Source organism: Parambassis ranga, chromosome 15, assembly GCF_900634625.1.
Source record: "Parambassis ranga chromosome 15, fParRan2.1, whole genome shotgun sequence".
Classification (NCBI taxonomy): domain Eukaryota; kingdom Metazoa; phylum Chordata; class Actinopteri; family Ambassidae; genus Parambassis; species Parambassis ranga.
In genome coordinates, this window is record NC_041035.1 from 20,982,153 (window position 1) to 21,008,571 (window position 26,419).

Below are 26,419 nucleotides of genomic sequence, written 5' to 3' on the forward strand. Positions count from 1 at the left end.
GTTTTCAGAGCATCTGTCTGAATTTGTGCTTCAGCTGTCGGTGCTGAACGAGTTCACCGCCGTCAAATGGCCTCAGGCGCAGGCCAGAACTTTGTCAACGGGATTACACGAGCAACCAGGCTTCTAATTTTGCAGCTAATCCAGATTAAGGTGCTGTGCTGCGTCTGTGTCCCCAGCATGGGGTCTGTTCCGAAACGCTGCTTCGATAAATAAATGTGGCCTAAAGCTGGCTCCCTGGTTTGTGCGGTGAGTGTGTCTTCACCTGAGTTAACAGCTCCACAGTGAGGTGCGTCTGCAGGTGGGACCCTTGTGTCTCCTCGAGGTGTCCTTGAACTGGACTCGGGGCTCAGGGCTGCACGGACAGAGGACAGGTGCTGTATTTCTGTCAGAAACTGTTGGTTGTGTCTTCTCTGTCCCTCTGCTGTTAATGCATTTGGCATTCAGTGTGGAGAATCTGACAGAGAGAGCGAGGCAGAGAAAGACAGCGCTCTGAACTATAAATAGACGGTAGGAGAGTGGTTGTGATGATAGCATCACCGCACAATAATCCCTCAGTCAGACCGCTGCACTGTGCGACTCTTAACACTGAGCAGGTATCCCCTCTGATGTGTGTGTGTGTAAGCTTATTAATATTGGACCTGTGGGTGAAGGAACATGTTTCACTCAGATCCAACTTCTCAACAATCCCTTTAAATTTGTAGTGTGGGTGGAGCTAACTGGTCGGTCGGCCAGCGTGTGGAGGTGCAGATCATGTTCCTCCTTTCACCTGCAGTTTGGTGGATGTGATGCTGCTGGACTCACCAGCTTCGCCTCCAGACAGAAACACTGCTGAAGACTCGGCCCGTAAGCTCTGACTGCAGATTTAGAAATGAAAAGAGATCTTTTGAGGCGTGCACAGAGTACCCTGTTCTAACATACAAGAAACATGGGAACAAAGTTTAAAGTTCAGTCCTATGGAGTCCAGCAGTCTCAAAAACATTAGCATGTTAGCTCTTCCTGTCCCCTCAGTGTGTTTTGAATGTTAGCATGTTAGCATGTTAGCACTTCCTGCCCCCTCAGTGTGTGTGTTGAATGTTAGCATTTTAGCACTTCCTGTCCCCTCAGTGTGTTTTGAATGTTAGCATGTTAGCATGTTAGCACTTCCTGTCCCCTCAGTGTGTGTGTTGAATGTTAGCATGTTAGCACATTCCTGTCCCCATCTGTGTGTGTTGAATGTTAGCATGTTAGCACTTCCTGTCCCCCTCGTGTGTGTTGAAATGTTAGCATGTTAGCACTTCCTGTCCCCTTGGTGTGTGTGTTGAATGTTAGCAATGCTAATGATTGCAGGAAACTAAAAAAAAAGGCCTAACTGCATAACTTTACCAAAATGTTTACCATGTCAGTCAATGAATGGGTTAATACCTTTAAATTCATGTTGTTTATCTGTAAATCCACATTAAGAAGATGGTCAAAGATGGCACCACAGTAGCAGCCTGCAGTGTGTGTGTGTGTGTGTCTGTGTGCACGCTCTATTCTCTGTGCCTTACTTGGAGCGGAGTGTTCGCCATCGCCCCACCCCTTCAGGCTCTGACCTCCTTTTCATTATTCACACAGGCAGCACCTTTTCCTCACTTCTTTCCTCCTCCCTTTCTCTCACATGGTAACTTTATTAAACTCACTGAAATCAGCTGTGGAGAGGAGAGACCGTGACATTATCGTTTAAATCCTTCATGCTCACTGTTTGCGCTGCAGATCAGCAGTCTGTAAAACAGTTATGGGTGATTATTGTGGTTATTGGATGCCACAGTTCTGTATGAAAGCCTCTCTGTCTTAACTTTTCAAATGAATCAGGAAATGGGCAGGAATGCAAACTGCAGCTGGATTTCATTGGCAGCTGTTCAAGACAAACAAAGCACTCTGATATGGATGAAATGGGTTCAGTTATTTATTTTATAGATTTTAGGATACTACAAATTATTCATTCTTGACCTTGCAAATTAAATTTAGAAAAAAACACTCACCACCTTCCAATAGTCCAATAGTCTTCATCATAACAACAGTATTGTTGTGCATATATTTCCAACAAACAGCAGCATTTAGTTTTCCCTGGAGGCCTCATGTTAGCATTCCATTATAACACATCACACCATGATACATGTGCTCCTCTGCTTATAGTGTGTTGATGACATGCATCACAATGCACTTAGTATCTAATGTCTGAGGAAGGATTGTGCTGCAGTCAGAGATCCTGAGGAGACAAGATGAAACAAGCAGAGATCTGAGGTGCACACACACAGGAGCACACACACACACACACACACACACAGGAGCACACACACACAGACACACACACACAGGAGCACACATGGATGGGGGGGATCGGATGTCAGGAAAGCAGCGCTTGCAGAGCAGACCTCCTAATAGGAGCCAAAAACACAAAGTATTAATATTGAATGAGGCTGGTGATGGATGGATGCATGGATGGAATGGATGATGGTGATGGATGGATGGATGGATGGATGATATGGAGGATGGATGCGTGGATGGATGGATGGCTAGATGGATGGATTGATGGATTGATGGATGGATGGATGGATGGATGAATGGATGATGGATGGATGGATGGATGAATGGATGATGGATTGATGGATGGAAGATGGATGATGGATGATGGATGATGGATGGATGGATGGAAGATGGATGATGGATGGATGGATGGATGGATGGATGATGGATGATAGATGGATGATGGATTGATGGATGGATGCGTGTGGATGATGTATGATGGATGGTGGATGTATGATGGATGGATGGATGGATGGATGGATGTATGGATGATGTATGGATGATGGATGATGTATGGATGATGGATGATGGATGATGGATGATGGATGGATGGATGGATGGATGGATGGATGGATGGATGGATGGATGATAGATGGATGGATGGATGGATGAGCTCTGTTCATGTTGTTCAGATGTTGAGTTGTGGGGCTGTCTTCATGTCTCCTCCCTCTGGACTCATTGCTCCACTACCTGCTGTATCATGGCCCATGTTACATCATGCACTGTGCTGGAACACCCCCTCCCACACAAACCCACAGGCTCCTTCTCTGAGAGCAGGATGCTGTTTACTTCATTCATGTTGCTCTTAGGGTTCACATGTTAAATGGAGGAGGCAGCAGATGTGATGCTGTGGAGCATGGAATCAGGGAATGTAGGAAGAAACGAGCTTTGGCAAATGCTGAATGAACGAGGGTGTGTGAGGAGGGCGGCCCTGATGCTGGCCCTGATGCTGGCTCTGATGCTGGCCCTGATGCTGCCCTGATGCTGGCATTCTTGGCCTCCAGCCGCTGTATGATTATGGCCTAATGATTACATACTTTGTTATAGAGTGCTGTGTCAGCTTGGCAGCCATTCAGGAGGCTGGTATCTGTGTCAGTGGTGCAGAGTAGCATTTGGGGAGATTACTGTTTGGGTCTGACTGAGTGTGTGTGTGTGAGGAAACAGGTGAACCATGCTGCTGCTCTGCTCACGGTGTAAATTGGTGGTTTCCAACCTGGGGGTCGCCACCTACCGGCGGGTCCCGAGTGAACATTTCTGCTGCACAGAGTTCAGATTTTGTTGTGTTTGCTTCTCATATGCACACATTCAGAACAGATCGCACACAGGAACATTCACAGCTTTTGCTATCTGCTAATATTTGTTTACATTTTGTCTGGCAGTGGTACACCCACAAACACTGATGATTGACTGATGGTTGATTGATGATTGATTCCTCCTCAGGGTTGTCCTCATGCTCCTCTCTCATGGCACAGACAGGGTCTAGGCTGTAAATGAAGATGGACAGTCTGTCTGTGACATCACCCATAGTTTCTAAAGATACATTTCTGTTCACAATGTTGGAGTCCAGCTAAACTCCTGGTTAATCCAAATACAGGCAAAGAGGTGGAGCACAGCGGGAGCTGACGTGGGCGGGGAGGACGTTTGGGATGTTCACCATGAAGGTGTGTGAGGGTTGACTCACTGTTTTGAGGAGCTGCAGCTTTTACCTCTTGGTTTCTGAGTTAAGGAAGTTACACTTGATTTTTTAACCCCAAACCCAATCGAGTGTTGAAGACCTCACCACAACCATGGCTGAAAACGAGATTGACGGTCCCCACTGGGACGTGAGCTCCAGCATCCGTGTGAAGGTCTGCAGCAACATGGCGTCCATCCATTTACTGCACGCTCTCTGAAAGCTGTCAGTGTTCTGACTGTGATGAAAGGAATATGACACTAAGGTACGTTCAGACTGCAGGCTGAAGTGACCCAATCCGATTTTTGTTTGCCCATGTGACCTGTATCTGATGTTGTCATGACAGTCTGAACAGCTCAAATCAGATTTTTTTTATATCCGACCCCAGGCCACTTTCACATGTGGTCCTAAATCAGATACGTATCCGTTATTTTTTTCAATGCGACCTCAGTCTGAACAGCTATGCTGCACATATCCGACTTTTGCGTCAGACGGCGACAGACGTCACAATTCTGCGACACGGGAGCGGGCAGACAAGCGGTGTTGTTAGCAACAAGCGCCTGTTGTCAGGAAGTAGAGCCAGACTCCAACATGCTCGCTCAAAGATGAGGGAGATGTCGACTCTCTTGCCAGTGTGTGTGCACAGAAAGGCGCTCGCAGACGAATTCAAAGGTTCTCGTCATTTCTGAAACTATGAATGAAGTCAGTGTCACATCACTATCCCACCACTCTGCACCCACACACAGCTACTGCTCTCTTTCTCAGCGTTCTTCTTAATATTATTTGGTTGTAATTATGTCGGCTACGATCGGACATTAACACAAACAAAGCCACACAAGCACACATTGTGTGACGTCGTGTCCTCTCTGTGCATGCGGGTCACTTCAGGGCCGCAGTCCGTTCACACAGGAGAGTGGTAGCAGTCGCATAAAAATACGATTTGAGCATTAAGACCTGCAGTCTGAACGTAGCCTAAATGTCTGTTCTACAGCTGGATGTAAATGCACTCAGACTTAAATGATCAGGATTCAGGAAAACATCATTAGATCCATTCTGTGAGAGTCGGTGTGTGGAAGCCAGTTGTCATGACTCTTGGCTCTTGGATGGATTTTTCTTTTTAATAATTAATGAGGAGGACAGCAAACACACATCCTGCTGCTGTGTGAGGACAGAGTGTGTGTGGTGTGTGTGTGTGTGTGTGTGTGATCAGTGTTCCTGTTTGTTCTGGCCTGTATTGTGTTTCTTTGTGTTTACTGGGCCTGGTGCTAGAACTGGTTCTAAGGCCAGTCGGCAGGCCTCAGAGGGATTTAGTTAGGACTAATGATGAGACGGGGACACAGTGGACTGGACTGATCCTGGGTATCTGGTGTGAGCTGCACACAGCAGCTGCTGTGCTGTGGACTGTGTCTGTGACGGGACAGTTCAGGAGGAGGCTGTGTGGTGTGTTGGTGAAGTGCTTCAATGTGCTGAACACCACTTCACCTGTGTTTGGTTTCTGCATTTAAACAGATCATTACGACTTTTTCTCACTGACCTGATGGTGGCGGTGTTCCACTGTATCGTCTCTGCCTTTAAGTTCCAAGTCCTCCTCTGAGTGTGTGCTGGAGTGTCCTTGCTGGAATGCCCTGACCAGCTCACACCGTGGTGAATAAGAGCGGCTCACACAGCAGGTCTCTTGCAGCTGGGACCTGCTTCAGGCTACTTACAGAATTAAAGATAATAACAGTGCTCTGTTTCGGCGCTGGGCTGCAGCTTTCTGTGTGTGTGTCTGAAATACAGACGCTGCATTTTGCTGATTTACTCTGTGCTTTGTGTCTTTTTTTTGGACCAACACATGTTCATCTGTTCCCCCCCAAATATGTCTTTCTGTGTGTTGAGTGTGGACAAAGGACTGGTTCTGCAGAGGGTGCTGGGGAGGGGGATGAAGGGTGATGGGTGGGAGTCTGCAGGAGCCGGCCGGCTGGCTGGCTGTGTTTATGGATGTGAGTTTGGAGGGCAAAATGATGGGGTACAAGGGCGTGTGTGTGTGTGTGTGTGTGTGTGTGCATACATCTGCATATTGGTCTTAGAAAATATCTGCTGCTGAACCCGTGTGTGTGGTGTGTTGCCTGCCTGTTTGCAGGCCTGTGTGTGTGTGTGTGTTCTTTTGTTGTGCTCTGGGTTGCTGGGTGATGGGACCAGCTGGGAGGGTTGAAGCCATTCACTTCCCTTCTGCTACCCCGAAGGCAGCCAGCAGGGAGGGAGGGCGAGAGAGAGGGGGGAGAGATGAGAGCGAGGACCAAAAGAATGAACTAAAGAAGAAAGCACTGTGTGTGGTGTGTGTGTGGTGTGTGTGTGTGTGTGGTGTGTGTGTGTGTGTGTGTGTGTGTGGTGGGGTTTGTGTGTCATCGGACAGAACAGAAACAAAACGCTGAGAGCAAAAGTAGAGAAGTGAGTTTGTTGAACGCAATGAAGAGATTCATGAAGGAAAGTGGGGAGGAGGGGGAGAGGGGAGGAGGGAGGGGGGGGGTGAAAGGAGGGAAAGTGTGTCAGGCTGAATCGTGATAGAGCAGCGGAGCTGACTCAGCCGGTCTGCTCTGCTGTAGGAGGGCAGAGAGACACAAAGTAATAGATTACTGAACATGGCAGTAATATAATCAGATTACTTTACACTTTACATTTCAAATTCAGCAATAAATTGATCACAAACCGATGATCGTTGATTTTCCTCATGCGTGTACAGTGTGTACACTTCTGCTCTTCTATTGATGACGCTCTGATGTAATCTCCTTGTTGCACAACAATGACAATAAATTATTATTGATATTGAAATAAACGATTATTGATTGTGTGTGTGTGTGTGTGTGGGAGGCTCTGACAGTCGCCATGTTGACTGCATCTGAGTCCACCTAAACACCATGTTAATCCTAATACTGGCAAAGAGACGGAGCCAGGGTGGAGGTGAGGTGGGAGGAGAGACAAAAAAAAAACAAGACGCTCATGTCCTGAGTCTGTAGAGGAAAAGAATTTTACCCACAATCCTCTGCCAGGCTGGAGGCGATGTATCTGTGTGTGGTTCAGGTCGGTGTCTTTCGGAGAAGTATTGATCCTTCAGTTGTGTAAAGAAAAAAGAAGAATGGAAAGATGCATCCTTTACTCACACGCTAGCAAAGAGGCTAACTGCTATTTACCTGTTGGACTTTTCTTGATTGATCTGATTAGCATCGATCTGATGGTCGACGTTAGCATCGATCTGATTGGTTGGCATTAGCATCGATCTGATTGGTTGGCGTTAGCATCGATCTGATTGGTTGACGCTAACATGATGATGATGATAGTGTTGGAGTAGACAGGACCACAGACCCGCAGGCACAGACTCACACTCTGCAGATATCAGCCTCTGATGATTCCGTCTTCATCTGTTTCAAGGTGACGCATCACAGGTGTGGGAGCCCCATGAGCGAGGAGGAGAGTTTATGATGATTCAGCAGCTTCCACAGTGACAGGACTGTGTGAGGGATCAATCGCAATGCATGACGGGCATCTTTAAGTCCTCTGCAGATGTAAAGAAGTGTGAAAGAAGGGATGCATTCTCAGTGAGGTTTGGTGACGAGTGTGTTTTTGAGTGAATGTCCAGGAATGATTTATTATAATCTACTGTTGCTTGCCTTCTATCATGTCCAATATGTGACCGTGTGCTTGATAAAATGGAGAAAAAACAACAACAAGCAAACAACAGAGTGTTGCAGTTTCACCTCTGTGTGAGTCTTGTAGAGGAGAAGGATGGATGACCGGCTGAAGCGTGGTTTCTGGCTGCCTGTGAAGCTGAGCTGCTGCGGCTGCTTCCTCCTGTGCTGCTCACGTTCTCTGGAAGATTAATGACCTTCCTGTTTTCAGCCTCAGTATCTCCCTCCTCAGAGTTTTCTGCAGTTCACTTTCACTTTAGAAAAAAAATGCTGCAGAATTTATTGTTGGAGGCGAGACATCAAAGATATGAGAGGATGCTCTGCTCTCACTGCTGCTGCTTCTCTCCTGCAGTGTGCCTCCATCACTGCTCCTCATGAGCTGCTCCTCCATCAGTGTGTGTCTGTGGAGTGGACAGAAGGTCTGTGTCCCATCTCCTCTGCTAGGCTAATGGTGAGTTGTTCCACTGGAATGTGTCGCACTCACTAGTTTGCTATGGATGGACACACACACACACTAAAGGGTTATGGTAAACCTTTTCATATAGCCTACTGTATGTATTAATCTGGTGTGTGTGTTGTGTCTGTGTGTGTGTGGTGTCTGTGTGTGTGTGTGTGTGTGTGGGTGTGTGTGTGTGTGAAAAAGAGGAAAAAAGCACACAGGCGAAAGAGAGAGAGAGAACAACAACTTCTTTCCTGTAAGTCACCTGACACTGGAGGCGTCACAGCAGCCATGAACAAACACACCTCCCTGCCTCCCTCTTTCGTTCTTTCATGTTGCCTCTCTCGCTCGCCTCGCTCGCTCTCGCTCGTGTTCCCAGTCAGACCGTCCTCTTCATGCAAGATGAAAAGTTTTGTTTGGAACAGTTTTCTATTTATAGACCCATCTCCCTGAATTCCTCTGAAAACAAATGATCCGAAAACGACCTTCTTTTGTTAAAGGATGAGGCCGGTGTCACTCTGTATGTTCCATCGTGTCAACATATGATCGAAAGAAACCCAAAAACATGCAAAGGTCCAAAGCAACAAATACATTTCACTCCAACAGGGTGGAACACTGCTGGTGTTTGGTACTATTTTCAGCAGTGGATGAATACACATGTGTTCGTCCGGTCAGTGAGTTGGCTGAGGCTGCAGCCATGGCACAGCATGGGTTTAGGTGGACTGTGGTGACGTCTTCAGAATCTTGTGGGTGAGGTCACATGAAGTTCATCCATGTGTTTTGCAGTCTGAGTCAAAGATGGTTAAGAAACCAGACACTTCACGGCGCAGTCACTTCCTGTGTGTGTGTCACATGGCGTCCTCCTCTGCACCACCCTTTAACATGCGTCCTGAGTACCAGTGTAAGAGTTAAGAGATGGAGGCTCCTCACCCTGCATGGTTTCCGTCCGTAGACAGTGTGTGACTTCAGACGAATCATCCAGAACAGGAGGCAGAGACTGTCGCCATGTTGGGTAGCATCATTCCTGTCCACGCGGGCACCCACCTGTCACACACATGAGGCAGGAATCTGTGCCGCTCGTCCTGTGAGCTAAAGGATGCTATATGCTACGTGAGTACATGCAGAAAAAGGCCTCGGACTCATCAGTCACAGTGAGACTTGAGAGGAGTGTCTACACTCTGGGCGCTTATGTGCGACTCTCTCTGCTTCCTCGTACACTCGCAGCAGTGTTTGAAGTGTCGGTGCGACGGGAAGAAAGGGAGTTTTGTGTGTGTGTGTGTGTGTGTGTGTGAATGGAGGGGGTCCAGCTTTGTGTTTACATGGCCTGAAATGGTGTCGAAGATGTTTCACATGAAGGATGCTGCATGTGACCGAGGCAGCAGCTGTGAGGTGGGGGGGTGATGGACACTAATAAAGAGAGTGGCAAAGACACAAAGAGAGAGAGAGACAAAGAGAGAGAGGGAGAGAGAATGGGAACCAAGGCAGATGGGTGTTTTGGTGAGTGTGGACCCCTTCCCCTGCCTCCCATCCTCTCCCCCCTTCTTTTTCTCCATCTTGTGTGCCACACCCCTGTCTAGCTGTGGTGATGATATTCTCCTCACAGACTTCACTGTTGCTGCTGATACGCCATCTTTGAGTTTTTAGGTTGAGTGTGCGGCGGGTCTTCTTGAGTCGGGGTCGGCTCGTGGCTTCTTGGATCAGGCGCCTGTGACCTCTCGGGGTCAGGGAGGTCTGTGTTAGGTGAGGTCGAAGCAGCAAATATAAAAAAGAGTCCTCAGAAACCTACGGTCAACAGCATGGAGACTTCAATCCAGATGGTTGAGTCACTTCCTGTATCTGTGTCACATGGTCTTCTCCTCTGCCCCGCCCCTATTTTGTGGCGCTAACTGTAGCCGTTAGCTGTGGAAAAGTCCAGTATGAGCAAAATAAGATAAAATACAGATACTTATTAACCCATACGTGTTCTTCCCACCCGTTCAGCAGAGGTCTGTCACTGATCATTTCAGTGATTAATCAGCCACGTAAAACACACACACACACACACACACACACACACACATGAATCAGCTGCTGCTGCTCCTGTGTGAGTTCACAGACGTTATGTATAAACGCACCGTGTGCTGTCACTTCGAGTAAAACTGGATCTCCATGATCTGATTCTAGTAACGCTCAGAATCCAGCACCTCTGGGTGGAGTGATGGATGGAAGCTTCACACACCGGGTGGCGAGTCGCACCAGTGAACTCACCGTGACTCAGCCTCACACTGATAGTGACACAAACGGTCTCTGACATGTCCCCTTCTGGTCTTCAGTGTGGGTTGAATGCACCATTTTGTGACATTCTTTATCTGATAATTGTGATGATGATAAAATGATAAAAAAATGAAATGAAGGGACAGAGCCAGAGCGATGAAGACAGAGGCAGAGAAATCAAACTGTGCTGATCCGATTTTACACAGACGGGGAAATAAAGGCGAGCTGGAGAGATAGAGGGAGGGAGGGAGTGAGGGAGGGATGTTGTGGGTGCAGCTCTCCAGTTGGTGTTGCTATGGCCCTGCCCTCCCTGCTCACTGAGCCATTTCCTGTTTTTGACCTGAAATCTTTATTTAGAGCCATCCCTCCTCGCTGCTCGGCATTCATGAGTCAACTCAGAGTCCAGAGAGATGAACGCAGGACTAAAATCAGATCTCCATTCACCGCAGAAGCTGCAGACACACACACACTCACACACACTCTGCAGCTGAGGTCTCAGAGCTGCAGGATCATGATACTCAGCACAGTGTGCTGCTGTGCCTGACTGCTACAGTTCGATCTGCAGTTGTGTCTCAGGTGTTGACTTGTCGTGGATAAAGTTGCACCTTGGATAATGTTTCATTGATCAGCATTAGCAAACAGGGTAACTGGACTTGTAGAGTTACTCTGCTTCAAGGTTTAAAATGCAGATGATTTCGACAATAGCAACGCTGTCAACAGGAACTACAGCGTAGTCACATGACACCACCACGCCAAGTGACTTTGGTGCCAGCATGGCATCGAGTGCAGCATGAATGTTGTGTTTTCTCTCAGATGCATGAATGGCTTTTTAGCGCCACTTCCTGGTTTCGCGCGGCCTTTAGCACCGAGCACCACACTGCAGGTCCTGGAGGCTTCTGCTGCTGTCACTCATGTGTGCTGCAGTCTGTCTCTGAGACCTGTTGTGTTCATGTTTCCTGATCTTTGTGTTGGAATGTGGAAGAATAAGAAATATTAACTCTTTCTTACCTACACTGTGAACACTGGGCCCTAACAGAAGGGAAAACACACTGACACACAGCTGGGTGAGTGGGGAGGGGGCATCCGGACCACAGACGGTCTAAGATGCCCAGTCTGTGCCCCCCTGGACACTGTCGGCGAGGCTGGTGTTGTTGTCTGTGTGTGGGCTGAGTTTTGTTAGAGTTTACTGGACGTCCCTGTGCCATCTGTTTCAGAGCAGGATGAACACACACACCAACTGACCAGCACCGCCGGCCCACTGCTCGGGTCTGAGCCGGCTCACTGCTCGGGTCTGAGCCGGCCCACTGCTCGGGTCTGAGCCGGCTCACCGCTCTGTGTCAGTAACAGTTAATGATGTGAGGTTTTTGGTGGAAGTGGAGCAGAGAGAAAGCACAGACCACTGTGGATGATGTGAACGTGGTTCTGACGAGAGAGAGAAAAGTCTGCGTGCGTGCGTGTGTCTGCGTGCGTGCGGTGTGTGTAGGTGGGTGTGGGGGTTTGAAGCGGTGGGCGGAGCCAGGTTGACGCGCTGCTACTCGGGGCAGCTGCTCGGTTTCAGCTTCTCCTGATGCCTTCACGTGCACCTCGGACATTTGACACCTGTAACAAAATGGATCCTGGCCTGTCAGTAATAACACATTAGTTACATAATGATGACCACTGAAACCCACAGACTGTCCTGCAGCGATCATCAAATCAACTTAACCCTTTACAGGACTGTTATTTATTTATCACTGCAAAACAAACAAAGTGCTGTAAGGAGCTATTATTGATTATGCCTATAACAATATTTAAAAGATAGATTACATTCTTTTACATTCAGTTTTTTGGGATGATTTTACTAAAATAAAGTATGAAATAAAAATAAATCCAATAAGTATTGGTAATATTCATATAATATATTATTTTTAACATGTTTACTTGTTTAGTTTATTTGTGGTGACGTCACAGAGCGGATGTTTTAAGGATCTCGCGCCTCTTTCGCCTGAAATGACAGCAAACCGCAGAGGCTGTGAAGTGCACGTGCAGATTGCCTCGGGACCGACGGTCCGTGAACGCCGCTGCGTTCCTGTGCGCGGAGGCGGTCTGGTTCCTCCTCCTGCTATCAGCGCCATTGTGTCACAGAGTCTCCGGGAGCGAGGACGGATTGTTTTTCTGCGGGCGTCGGGACTGTTTAAATACCCTCCATGTTTCTGCGTGAGCCTCCGGCGGACCGGGACGCGGTAAGACAGACGTTTGTGTCCGAAATTCAAAGCAGAAGTCCGAAGTGTTTGTTACGCACGTTTGTCCGGGCGCAGCTCGGTGTCGCCTGGGTTCTGATGAATAATAGAGGCGAGCAGGACGCGGCTGCCTCTCTGAGCGCTGCTGGGTCTGCCTGCTGGGAAAAGTTTGACGGCATTAGACGGATAATGTCTTCCATTACGCGTCAGCGCCTCGCTTCCACTCAGACCGTGTCTCACACTCAGTCAGTTTCAGAGTGAATCAGCAGCGAGAGAAAAGTCTGTCATCAAACTTTTCATTTCCCAAAACAGCCTCACACACCGGCGCAGCTCTGCAGCTGCTGCTCAGAGTGTCCAGATCAGGCTGTAAACAAAAGACACAGAATGAAAGGGTTAAATCCAGCTGAAGCCTGCTGCTGTGGTGGAGAGTGACAGAGTACAGTACCTGATCCGTCCCAGGCTGGGACAGAGTCCACATCATTCACACAGAAAGGGAAACATGTTGCTGTGTGAGGTGATGTGTCCTCCAGTGTTCTGGACCGGGTCGGTCAGGGCCGGGTCGGTCAGGACCGGGTCGGTTAGGGCCGTGCTGAGAGGAGGGGGCAGCACATCATGATGCACTGACAGCAGCTCTTCCTCCGCTGCTGTGACCTGCAGGGTCTGACGGGTCAGCTGGACTCCCCGCAGACAGATGCGGGGGAGGACAGCCCAGAGTTCTGCTGAATGGGGAACCCCTCAGGAAGCTGCAGGCGGCGGCGTCCACAGTCACAGAAAGTTCACTCTCTGAAGGACACGCAGGCGGAGGAGGCAGGATTCCAGATCAATATGATTATTTTAAACAGCTGCTGCTGCTGTCGGTCCACCGCACTGAACAAAACACACTGAACACAGGCTACATGCTAACAAGTGGCTAATGGGACTACAGACGAGGTCATTACAGGTCATCCAGGTGTTTGTGCTGAACCTGGTGGTGCTGATGCTGTGGTCATGTGACCCTGCTGTAGATGCTTTATAGCGTAGCATTAGCTTTTAGCTTCAGTAATGGTAAAGTGATCCTGCTGAACTACACCTGTGAGGATCATTCACCTCATTTATTTACTGCTATAATCCAAAGACAGTGAAGGAATCCTATTGGCTGTTTGTGGAAACGCTAACTTCCTGGTTGGACTACAGAAAGCTGTACAGGGGTGGGACGGTTCAGGAAAAAAATCCGAACCGTTCGGTACACGTGTTTCGGTTCATGGCTTACAATGGCAAAAAGAAAAATAAAACCCACGGACATCAGCACCGTTAGCTTAGCCTAGCGTAGTCGTAGAGTTCAGGCTATTCAACTAGCATGAAATGAGCACCGGTGGACAATGACCTGGTGCTATATAGAAATGAAAAAGAAATGACATTGACCTGATATGATGATGGAAACACTGAGCTGATTCTTAAATATGGTGAATGTTGCATAATTAGGATGTATTTTGTATTTCCAGAGTGTTAAAAGTAGAAAAAACCTCAACAATGTGAACCAAACCGAAAACCGTGACCTCAGAACCGTGACACGAACCGAACCGCTCCACCCCTAACTCTGTAGCATGCAGGAAGTTGTTCTGCTGCACGCTGCCCATTGACTGTACAGCTGGACGCCGTGCTTCCACATTTGGAAGGCTGAAATGTATTGATTATAGACGCCGCCATGTTTGAAGCAGACACCATCATGAGGCTGGGATCTGTGCAGCAGAGGGTGAAAGGTGAAGACTTCTGGTAGCAAAGCGCCTGCAGTTTAACAGCCGTGGCGTTCTGTGAGCTGATCGTAAATGTGATCAGTGAGTCAGTCATCATCCACCTGACACTCAAACTAAATGTAAAGAGCTGTGGGCTGCATCTGAGGATTCATTTCTGTCCGCTGGTGGCAGAAAAACTGGATTTAGATGCAAAACGTTTATCTCCTCATGATCCTGATGGAGCCTTGAAATGAAAAGAAGAGGTGACAGCTGCCGGCGTCTGTCGGCAGGGCTCAGGTGTATTGATAGCTTATTGATATTAGCGAGGATGGATGAAGGAGCGGTGATGGAGCTCACAGTGCAGCAGCAGCAGCAGCAGCAGCAGCAGCATGGCTGCAGGTGCAGCAGCAGTAATGAGGCTGCTGCGAGGAGCAGAGCGCTGAGCTAATAAGGCCCGTTCTGCTGCAGTAATAAGAGGGCAGCACTGTAGCACACGGGGACCGGGCCTCTCTGTAGCCTCTGAAGCTTTGTCCCCCCCCTCCTGGTGGAAAGAGTGGAGCGGCATGTAGACACGTCTGCTGACCTAAATCTGCTCTCTTCTTCTGCCTTTTATTTATAGACTGGAGTGTGTGTGAGAGGGAGCAGGCCAGTGTGTGTGTGTGTGAATAAACATGATTTAGGATATTGAGACGCTGTATGCTGATGTAAGTGTGCAGTGACAGCTGATGTTATCCTCGGCGTACATCAGTGCATCGTCCCTGATGTTGTTGTGGAGCTTCAGACCGCTGCAGTCAGGACGGGAGCCTCAGCTCAGGGGACGCCGGCTCCACTCGGTGAGCTCCCTCTGCTGTGATCGACTCCCTGTAAATGTCTTGGTTGCTGTTTTTATTTAGCTTACCTAAAGGGAAACTCCTCAGCTGTAGAACCAGGTCTGATCAGACCTCCTCCCTCCAAAATGTCTTTTTGCTCCTCAGAAATACCCACACCCTCTCATGTAACACCTCCCCCTTTACAGCGTGTCATCTCTCACCTCGGGGTTAAAGAGTTAATCAGCACCGAGAGAAAAGTCTGTCATCCAACATGTCTTGCTCATCGGTGGAAACATTCTGCAGCTCCTTCCCTCCTCTGGCTGAGTTTTGTTTTTACACATGTCCCCGATACTCCGCCTTACTGAGACGTTACAGCTTAATGTGGGACGTTCAGGGCTGCTTAGAGGAGCAGCAGGCAGGTCAGAGGAATCAGACGGTGCAGAGCTGCTGGTCCCGGGCAGGGGCAGCTGCTGGAGTCTCTGGCTGCAGCGTCCACAAACATCTGACAGGACAGGGACCGAGGACAGCTGGATCCAGACTCCATGACCCCCAAAAGAAACAGGAGGAGACAGACTGAGAGCCACAGACACAGTCTGTTACTGTGAGGACACAGACAGCTTATAGTCTGTCTGCTGTCAGAGGTTAACCTCACTGTGATGACTCTGATTGGCCGTTCGGAGCAGCAGCCAGCCCAGTGGATTGTGGGAGTTGGAGTTTGGAGTGGCTGTTTTCAGAGGATTTGTGACATGAATGTGGGTAAACGTTCTGCTGAGTGTAGTTTCATGATGAGTCACTGACTCTGCTGTCGGCGCCTCTGTCTTCCTGTGCACGGCGTGTAACGTGGCCCGGCCGTTTGGGCGCCGGCGCCTCTGTATTAATGGGATGCCGTGAGTTGCGCAGTGGGAGCCGCGGTGTTTTGTAACCAGGTCTGTCCTTATGTAAGAGATTGTAGTGAATTCTCTGTCTGATACCAGCTGACCTCTGTCATGTGAGTGTTTATGATCACTGTGAGGGAACACACACACACACACACACACACACACACACACACACACGGACATTGTTTCCAGGCTTATTTATTTTGGTTTGGACTCTGCTACCATCTGTCCTCTGTTGTTCTACAGCAGTTTCAAAATAAGAGCGTGTTTCAAGCATTTCACTCTTCACACTGAACCCTGATTGTTTCTGTCTGTTGAGGATCAGCTGTTGAGTAACACACACACACACACACACACACACACACACACACACACACACACACTCAGTGTTTTCCTGTCTGCCTCGAAGTTAGATTTTAGCAGGAAATCTGCTGGCTGAGTGTCGTTCAGGATTCCTGATGACTGAGTCAGCTTTAATGTGTGCAAACACTCAGAAGTGTCACGGAGCTGGTCGACCTGTGTGAGCTGTGGTAGCTGCAGTGCTGGAAACAGTAGTAATACCGTCATAGTGTAACCCTATCCCCAGCTGTGTGTGGAGGCGTAGCTGCTGCTATTGAGCGTCGTGGATCTGGTCTGATCTCTTCCTCTGGGTTTTGTCTGGAATGTGTTTACTAGTTTGACATTGTGTGTGTGTGTGTGTGTGTGTGTGTGTTTGGAGAGGGAGAGAGACACAGAAATGACACGGAGTTGGACGGTGTTGTCCTCATGTGCAGAGCCGAGCTCACTACACTGCAAGTGTTTGCCTTAATGCAGAGATCCATGCATGTCACACACACACATGCAGCACAGTGCATTCATCACTGCAGCTGTGTGTGTGTGTGTGTGCGTATGTGTGTGCGTCCACACTTGTAGAGAACCTGAAATAGCCTGGTGTGGAGGTGAGGGGGAGGGGTGGCTGTGCAGCTCAGGCATGGAAACCAGCGTATCCGGTTACAGGATCATAATATCACTGCAGAGTCCATCCACTAGCACTGCACTACTGCACACACACAGACACACACACACACACACCCAGGATGATATTCTCCCTGCACATGTCCGGTGTGCGTTTGCAGGCACCTGACCTCAGAACTTTCACATTAAACCAGTCCAGCCTTTTCTTCCCATCTTATCTTTTTTCCTGTCCCTTGAAGGCATCACCACACTCTTCAGCAGAAGTGCGCCTGTTTATCTCAGGTTGCATTTTGGTGCTCCTTCTTTTTACATGGTCCTGATCAGTTACAGTTAATCCTGCAGCGGGGCCGAGCTGTGTGGGCCCGTCTGTGCTCACTTCTGGGTTTTGTATCCGGATATTTGGGCACATTTCAGGCTGCAGGCAAAACCAGGAGGAGTGTTTATTTTGAGAGGTCTTCACTCTTCATGGATCAGATCGCCCTGCTGGACGACATTTATGTATTGATTTGGATTTGTGTTGAATTTTCAGGATGTGCTCTGTTGCAGGAAATATTTTAAATGATAACTTTTTAAAGTTCAATCTGCCCAGACTGCTCATTACATTAAGAAGGAATCAGCTACTTTTGTGAGACTCTGTTAAGGTTAGCGACGCAGTAGAACAGGCATCACTAACTGGATGCTGTGTACGTGGATGGCTCACAAACATGGTAAAACACACACTGCTCACAGCGTCTCGTGCAGACATGTCACAGCTGACACCGTCCTTCATCTTTGTTTTTCTGTCAAAGTCAAGTTTGATTGTTTCTGTGAGACCTCGTTCGTGGGGACAGCAGCAGTCCGCTTGAACCCTCTCATGTGTGCGTTCAGAGGATTCTGTTGGTGATCATTGGTTGAAACTGTGCTGATGTCTGCGGCCTCTCACGTTTGTAAAGATGCCTTCAGTGTGCAGCCAGCCAAAGTCACAGTGTCCTTGAGTAAAGTCTGTTGCTCCATTCCAGAGTGCTGTAGTTTCATGTGTTTGGACCTGGGTCAGGGTGTAGGATGGTTCTGGGCCTGTGAACTTTGACAGTCAGTGCAAGCAGGGAGTGTGTGTGATGTAAAGAAAGTGTGAGCTGAGAGGAGGAGGATGATAATGAAGCGGAATGTAAGGGGTGGGGCACCTCTGGTATGTCAGCCCTGCACTGTGTGTGTGTGCATGTGTGTGTCTAAACACCCCACCATGACTCAGTGAGTCAGACATGCGCAGCTGCTTCAGCTCTCAGTCACACAGCCGCTCTGAAGCCATCTCTGCTGCTGTCTTCTGTCAGTCTGATCTAACACTGTACATACTGTGTATGTAGTGACGAGGTGTAGCTGGCTAACGAGCTACATAGCTGTTCGTCAGTGGCATTTTGTCCTTAGATTTGATGGTAGAAGCAGAAACATGTGCAGCTGATGGATTTGTGCGACCAGACTGTGATGTGAAGACGCTGGGTCTGCTGCAGCTCTGTGGGGTGCTCCTGGTCTGCTGTGGTCCATGGAAGGGGAAGGAGGTGAAGCGGTGACAGGGTGGCGGGGAGTGAAGGCTGGCCCGTGTGGTGCGGGCTCAGTGTTTTTACACCAACTTCCTGATACTCCAGAGGCAGCGGCAGCAGTTTGTGTCTGTCGCTGTCCGACTGACAGCAACACTGAGAGGGAGGAGGAGCAGACAGAGTGACAGACAGCCACCGAAACTGTTACAAGTCCACACGGAGCAGGCTGTGTGACAGCAGGCAGAGCGCTCCGGTGTCTGATGGTGGAGGCCGGTCTGTGAAAGCACCAGTCTTTCTGCACAGGTTTTAAAATGAATGAAACATCAGCGTGTCAGCAGATTAGCTGCACGCTAGCTGCAGCATGTTGGAGGCACGGTCACTGCCCTGAAGTTCAGATCATCACCTTCTCTTCACACACAGAATCAGTCACACGGTCTGCAGCGAACACCGAAGAACGTGGATTCATGAATCAGGCCTGCAGCAGAGAGCGGCTTCAGTTTGCTGCTCAGCAGCAGTTTCACTGAACCAATGATGAGAGAATGTCTCTCACCTACTCTCCTCTACTTCCTCTTCTCACTCCTCCTCCTCCTCCTCCTCCTCCTCCTCTTCCTTCCTGCCACCCACCTCCTCTTCCTCCTCCTCCTCCTCCCCCTCTCCCCCATCCCATTCTTTGTCATCTCTTTGGGTGAATTCCCAGCTGACTGTGTTTGTCATGGCAACCAACGAGTCGTGGTGACTGGGCCTGCAGCTCACACTTCCTGTGTGTGTGTGTGTGTGAAGACAGGCATGCGCAGTGTGGTTGTGTGTAGACAGCGACTGGCTGCATGAGCCTGTCAGCCCGGATTAAAGTCAAACACACTGCAGCAGCGCCTGCTCTCCTGCTCTCCTGCTCTCCTGTCTTCTTTCTTCTTGTTTTTTTTGTTTATGTGTGAACGTCCCTTCTTTCCTCTAACCCTACAGTATGTCTGAGTGGCTCAATGTGCTTTCCTAACATGGAGGGAGGAGGGAGAGCGTGCTGATGGTGGTGGTGGGGGGTTGGGCTTTAAATCTGTCCTATGATCCTGTGGTACAGCAGGGAGTGCTGCTGTTACATAACTTTCTGTGTGTGTGTGTGTGTGTGTGTGCAGGGCTACAGTATGCAGAGCTCTGGTTGCAGCTGCTCATGCCTTCAGTGTGTGTGTGTGTGTGTTTTTTTAATCCCCCTCCTTGAATCACCACTGCAGGCGTTCAGTCTGTGAATGATGGAGATCGCAGCTCCTCCAGAAATAAACAGGCGCACACACACAGGAAGTTGTGCTTTGCTCGCCTGGCGAGAGACAGAATTGATTTTTAGCGTTTTAGCATTAGCCTCCATGTAGCAGTGGTGTTAGGTAATACTGTATCCAGGGTGCCATGTTAGCTTAGCTCCTGCTTCACACTGCAAGAAAAGGCCAGATGTTAGTGGGTTTTGTTCTGGTGTGAAAGCGCCTTGCCGTAGGTGACGGGTCTGTTACTGACTCTGGTGTTTTGTCTTCCAGATATATGTTCGGTAAAGGTGCGAAGCGGAAGCTGGACGAGGATGAAGAGGGGGTGGAAGGCAAAACGCTGGAGGCGGCGGCGGCGGGAGGGGGGCTAGCTGCTGGTCCAGAGGGTCTGTCCAAGGTGTCCTACACCCTGCAGCGGCAGACCATCTTCAACATCTCCCTGATGAAGCTGTACAGCCAGCGGCCGCTTGGCGAGCCCAGCCTGGAGCGGCGCGTCCTCATCAACAACATGCTGCGACGCATCCAGGATGAACTCAAGCAGGAGGGGTCCCTGCGGCCGCTGCTGCTGCCGCCCTCGCCGCCTCCTGACGACCCCATGGACGAGGGCTACCGCGAGGCGCCGCCGTCTTTTGGTGTTTTGTCCGCAGCGGCGTCCGCGCAGGTGTCCCAGCCTTCTGCACTGTTGATGCCGGTGATCGCTCCTCCGCCTTCACCCCACCCGATGGTGCCTCCCAACTGCCAGGCATCCCAGGCCGCCGCCATCCGCGCAGAGGCCTGCCCCGCCCCTCTGGAAGCCTGCCTTACTCCAGCCTCTTTGTTGGAGGAGGACGGTGGAGACTCGGCCTTTTGTGCTCCATCACCGCCCACCCCCCCTCTGTCCCCACCCCCAGTGCAGCCTCCCCCCTCAGCACTTCTGAGCCAGGCGTCTCCCGGGGTCCTCATGCCTGACTGTGTCCCCTCCACGCTGAGTGACATGGAGTTGGGTCCTCCAACAGCCATAACAAGGACCGCAGCAGCTAATACTACGACCATGACTACCTCCCCAGCTCCCACACCACCCCCCCAGCCCCCACAATCCCTGACGCCCACAGGATCCCCCAGAGACTGCAGGACAGCGGGCGCCAAACCAGAGGCAGCTGGGGTTTTTCTGGTAGAGAGCCGCTGCGCCGAGCTCCGGCCGATGGACACGCTGCCCTCGCTGCCCCCTGGCGGCTTGGTAGACATTTCCTCCTCTCCTTCCTCACCTCCTTCCTCCTCCTCCTCCTCCCCCTCCTCGGGGTTCCTCTCAGACTTGGCGCTGGACGATGTCCTGTTTGCCGACATCGACACGTCCATGTATGACTTTGACCCCTGCACGACAGCGGGGGCCGTGGGCGTGACGGCAGGCGGCGGCCTCGCCAAACTGTCCCCGGTGGTGACGGCGGACGACCTCCTCAAATCGCTGGCGTCACCTTACAGCGGCCCCGCCCCCCAGGTTTCAGCCAATCAGCCTTTCAAAATAGATCTGACAGAACTGGACCACATCATGGAGGTGTTGGTGGGCTCGTGACTGGAGGACTCACAGAGATGGTTCAATCCGCCGGACAGACTGGAATGAACAGTTCAGGAGCCACTTCCTGACTTTTATGATTTTTTTGTTTTTTTTTCTAAAGTTTTATTTCTCTTAAAGGTCGGTAATTGTAAACATCAATGGTGATGTCATCTAGTACTACTATGACAAACTACTACTACATAACACTGTGCATGCACTGTGCTCGCCTTTCCACATATGGAAATGAAGAAACCGGGAAACAAAGACACACACACACACACACACACACACACACACACACACACACACAGCCTGTACACTATTGACCAAAAGTAAGTGGACACCACGTGCAGCCTGTTTTTAATGCTAGATCTGCAGCTGATGATTGTTTTCATTATTGATCGATTGATTGTCCATGATTAATCAATCAATGTACTCCAACAGTTCAAACTTCCATGTATTGATCATTGCTGCAGCTTTTAGAGCAGATCATGAGGATTTAGATGATAACGGCTCAAATGGAACAGCTTGTCCTTCCTTACCTCAGGGTCACCTGACCTCTGACCTCATCACCCTTCGTCAGACTTTACTCCTGCTGAACAGGAAGCAGACACAGGTGGAGGCTGCGTGTCCACATACTTTTGGTCATAAAGTGTGTGTGTGTTTGTATTTCTGTACCTGTGAGGGCCTCCCTCCATCTCCTCCTAAAGTTAACCCTTACCTGAACATAAGCCTTAACCCCTGAATACACCCTTATTCTGGAGTTTTGTAATTATTTTTGTATTCTTGTGGGGACTCAGGTAAAGAAATACAAACACACACACACACACACACACACTCTCACTGTATTCATGGCTTTTAGCAAATGAGTGCCTTCCAAAATGACCACTTATTCAATTCCTGTTTTTACAGTATTTTTTCTAGTTCCTTTCACTTTAACAGCCTACAGAGGTCACTCCTCCATGTTTTTTAATTTATTGTGCTGTATTATTTTTATTGTTAGTGAGGCGATTTCTCATGATCAAATAATTATTTAATCTTTATCTTATTATTACAGAAGTCATGTTTTATTAGAGGAGGTTTTACGGGGATGTGTGCTGCGTTACGTGTTAGCTCGGCTAAATACTGACTGCTAGCGCTGGAACACAGGGGCGGGCTGTTTGCTAACTGTTCTTATCTCTTCTTTGTACACATCAAGTCCAAGAATTCAGCCCAGGAATGACCGTTTTCTTTTTTTTTCCCCTTTCCTCGCTGGTAGGCACACGTCTAACTGTGCTGGATGCTACTTTACATGAGCTGGGTCATATATGAGCCGGTTATCACGGTTCAGTTGCAGCAGAATTCAAATGAGCTACACCCACGGGAGAGCTTGGTGTGTTTACAGCAGCAGACTCTCCCACGGCTCCCTGGTCTGATGTGGATGATGTGCAAAGTGCAAACTAAGCAGAGGCTCTGCAAACACACGTTAAGTTGGGCTGCAGCAGGCCTCAGAGTGAAGCGGCTGTCAGAGGCTGCAGGCAGAGCTCGCGTGGTAACAGCGACATGTGTGACAGTTAGATCACAGCAGGGTGTCCAGTATTACACACACAGCCTGTAGTATGTGTACTGTGTTTACAACAGGAGCCCTCACACACACACACACACACACACACTCACACACTCTGCCGGTCTGAGGTTCAACCAAAATTTCAGAAAATGACCCCGGAATGAAGCGGGCCGGCTGGAAGAGGATCTCAGCGAAGTAGGAAACCTAAACCACAGTGTTAACCTGACACCATGTTTCAAACGCTAACCCCCCAAACACACACACACACACACACGCATCCCTTCAGATAAATTCTGTTATAAAAGTTGTCCAGGTTTAGTCGGGATCTCTTCACACACGGATCAGTTCTTTGTGTTTAGCTCAGAAACAGTTAAATCTGGACTGTGAGATCAACTGTAACGTCAATCACCCATTGTTCTAAGAGATTCTGAGAAAAGTCATTGTCGAGCAAACAAGTGTGAGCTCCAGATGAAAAGATGTCACCATAGCAACCAGATGTTAGTTAGAAGACAGCTGGACCGATGAACCCGTGGTCCTGACGTAGGGGCGTGAATCGGCACATCATCCCTGGCCTCTGTAGTCTGGTGATGAGTATCTGTGAGGTGATCATATTGATTGGATCCAGTATTGATTAATGCAGCTGTAATGTTGTCTGTCGTCATCACATGCCCTCCATGTGTTTGTAGCTACTTACTCAGCAATATGAGAAACGAGTATTTCTGGACATGAATTTGAATCTGTGAGTGTGTGTGTGTGTGTCTGTGTGTGTGTGTGTGTGTGTCTGTGAGTGTGTGTGTACCAGGGGTGGTGGGTCTCAGTAGTGGTTAATACAGACTGTGTTAGCGGAGCACCGTCAGCGTCCCGTTTGAAAGAGAGCTGCAGTGTAACTGACCTGAAGTCAGTGTGAGCCCAGCAGCAGCTCACACTGTCCAACTGTGTCCTCTGACTGTCCTCTTCACTGTTCGACTGTCCTCCGACTGTGTCCTCTGACTGTCCTCTTCACTGTTCGACTGTGTCCTCTGACTGTGTCCTCTTCACTGTTCGACTGTGTCCTCTTGACTGTGTCCTCTGACTGTGTCCTCTGACTGTGTCCTCTTGACTGTGTCCTCTGACTGTGTCCTCTGACTGTCCTCTTCACTGTTCGAATGTGTCCTCTGACTCTGACTGTGTCCTCTGACTGTGTCCTCTTCACTGTTTGAATGTGTCCTCTTGACTGTGTCCTCTGACTGTGTCCTCTTCACTGTTCGAATGTGTCCTCTGACTGTGTCCTCTGACTGTGTCCTCTTCACTGTTCGAATGTGTCCTCTGACTGTGTCCTCTTGACTGTGTCCTCTGACTGTGTCCTCTTCACTGTTCGAATGTGTCCTCTGACTGTGTCCTCTTCACACTGTTTTTTTTTTGGTTGCTTGTTTGTCGTTATTTATTCATCTTGTTTTCTGTGTAAATATATTTATTTTGATGTGAAGTGAACCTTTGGATTGTAAATGTGTACAGAATGTGAGGCAGGAATGTACTTCAGATCGAATGTATCTGAGCGTGGAAACATGGGTGGAAGCCATTTTTATATATAATAGTTATATTACTTTGTTTATCTGTCATAGATTTTGTGTGGGCGGGGCGACGGCCACCACTTTTTACACCTTTTGTACTTTGTTTTTTTTTGGTGTGTGCGTTCATCATTCTCCGGTTGAAGGCGAACAGTTCATGCAGCAATACTCGGAAACGCCGTCTCCAACCTTCAGATGTCAAGACTCCAAAGCCCGTCACAGACGCTTCAATGCCAAAAGTCGTGTACATAGTATGAACAACGTCAGCGCTCCTGAGACTTTTCCACCAGTGTTTGTCGGTCTGAGCGCCGCCGTGTGGCGGCTGCAGGACTGAGCGCGGTCCGGGCTGACTCCCTCTAAGGAGGCTGTATTTTACACAGACCTCAGAGCTGTGCCTTTTTCTATGCAATAGAACAGAGAGAGAAACTATCAGCTGATCACTGGGATCCTAATGTGGACTGTAGATCATATATATACATATATATGTATTTGTATATATATGACTTAAATGGACAGCTGTCTATGAATTTGAAACAGTCTTACTTTTGTAGTTTTATATCTATATAATATATATATAGATATATATATCTATATATATACAATAAAGTGTAAAATATGCAGATGTCTCTCGTCTCTTTACTGTCTCTAAACTGTCGTCTTGTGTGTGTTTATTTTGAATTTATTGTAAGTTTGGACACAGAAATAAAATGTTTTTATTCTTTAAATGTAAAAACAGCAGCTGGGAGGTCCAGAACTGTCCACTTCCTGTTCACCTGCCCGTCAGCAGCCGTACGCTGTGATGCTGCTCAGTCACCACTTCTGGACGGTCGTCCTTTAACTGCAGCAGACGTGCATGTGTCCAGACAGCCAGGAGGAAAGACCACGCATTCAGTGTCCTTCATCAAGTCCTCCGAGGTCACCGTGGACACCGTCCCTGATTCTCAAGTGATGCCGGAGGACGAGGACAGACTGTGTGTATGTGACATCATAGTGTTGAGTAGAGTTTATAAATAAGATCAAACTTTATTAATCCTGGAGGAAATGCAGGTTACACATGAAAATACAAGCTTAAAAATAGACGTTTAAAAACTCCAATAATCAATGCACACAGTGATGAGTGCATTGATTATTGATCATTGATACACATGTAGTCTAGTTGTAATTGTTGTGTGTCATCAGTGAGTTTAATTAACATGTGTACTGCTGGTCATTACAGATCAAAGTCTTTATTATTTAACACTGTGCTGCTTTAAGGTAGCTAGGTTTGTTAGCATCGAGCTCATCCGGTTAGCCTGGAGCCCAGCTGGTGGAGGTGGGCGTGTCTATGGCCCTGCTCTGTCTGGTTAGCTCCGCCCACTCGCTCCAAATATGGAAAATAGGGGCGCAGTGTTAAGATGGCGAAGCAGGAAGTGAAGAAACGGGAGTGTGACGTCACAACGTCGTTCCTTCTTTTAAACGCTCGCAGTGGGCGGGCTTTGTAAAACTGTTAGCATACATGCTACTAGCTATGAGGGCTAAATGTGAGGAAGCAGCAGCTTAATGATGTGTTCTGGATGAAATCATTGACCATTACTGGTTCTCTTGATGTTTGCTGATAGAATCAGGACGTTTTTATCGGAATGTGATGGATTTATGCAGAACTACGTTGGTAAGCAGCTTTTATTTTGTCTGCAGGGTGAAGTTAGCGCCTCTACCTGTACCTGTAAAGGAGGAGCTTCCTTTAATCAGGTGACATCAGTTTTCTTACCTTTAACAAAGCAGTGAGTCAGAGGCAGGATTCTGAGGACGAGCTGATGTGTGGGAAACATGGAGCTCTGTTCAGGCTTCATGGTTGTTTAAAGATAAGTGACGTTTTCTTCAGTACAGTGGGTCCTTTCAGGGCCGAGCCGTGGAACAGGACTGTTTCTAACTGCTGACTGAAAGCACTGTGCTGTGTGGAGGCCTGAGGTTCCCACAAGTTGAACTATATGCACATAAACACATATTATTTAAAGAAAAGAGGCTGAGAAGCAGCTTTCTCCTAGTGTGACACTGCTGTACTGCACACAGGCCTGTGGGAGAAGTGTGTCCTGATTCCTTGGAGCCACATACCTGCAGGGACCCGGCTTTCCTCC

At 48.7% G+C, this 26,419-nt stretch overlaps 1 protein-coding gene across 4 annotated transcripts in view; it reads left to right on the plus strand.

Moving 5' to 3' along the window:
• sertad2b (SERTA domain containing 2b) overlaps window positions 1–26,419 on the plus strand; it is a 45,656-nt gene that overhangs the window by 2,001 nt on the left and 17,236 nt on the right. Inside the window, exons 1-2 of one of the 4 annotated variants that reach the window (XR_003671793.1) lie at window positions 12,485–12,576; window positions 19,955–23,553. Coding sequence is in view for 2 of the 4 variants with exons in the window: in XM_028422834.1 (XP_028278635.1) it covers window positions 19,959–21,230 (1,272 nt within the window). In the remaining 2 variants the exon portion in view is untranslated. Of the gene's footprint in view, window positions 1–12,484; window positions 12,577–19,954; window positions 24,924–26,419 lie in introns of those variants that run through there. The other 3 variants (XR_003671794.1, XM_028422833.1, XM_028422834.1) reach the window with 3 other exon arrangements.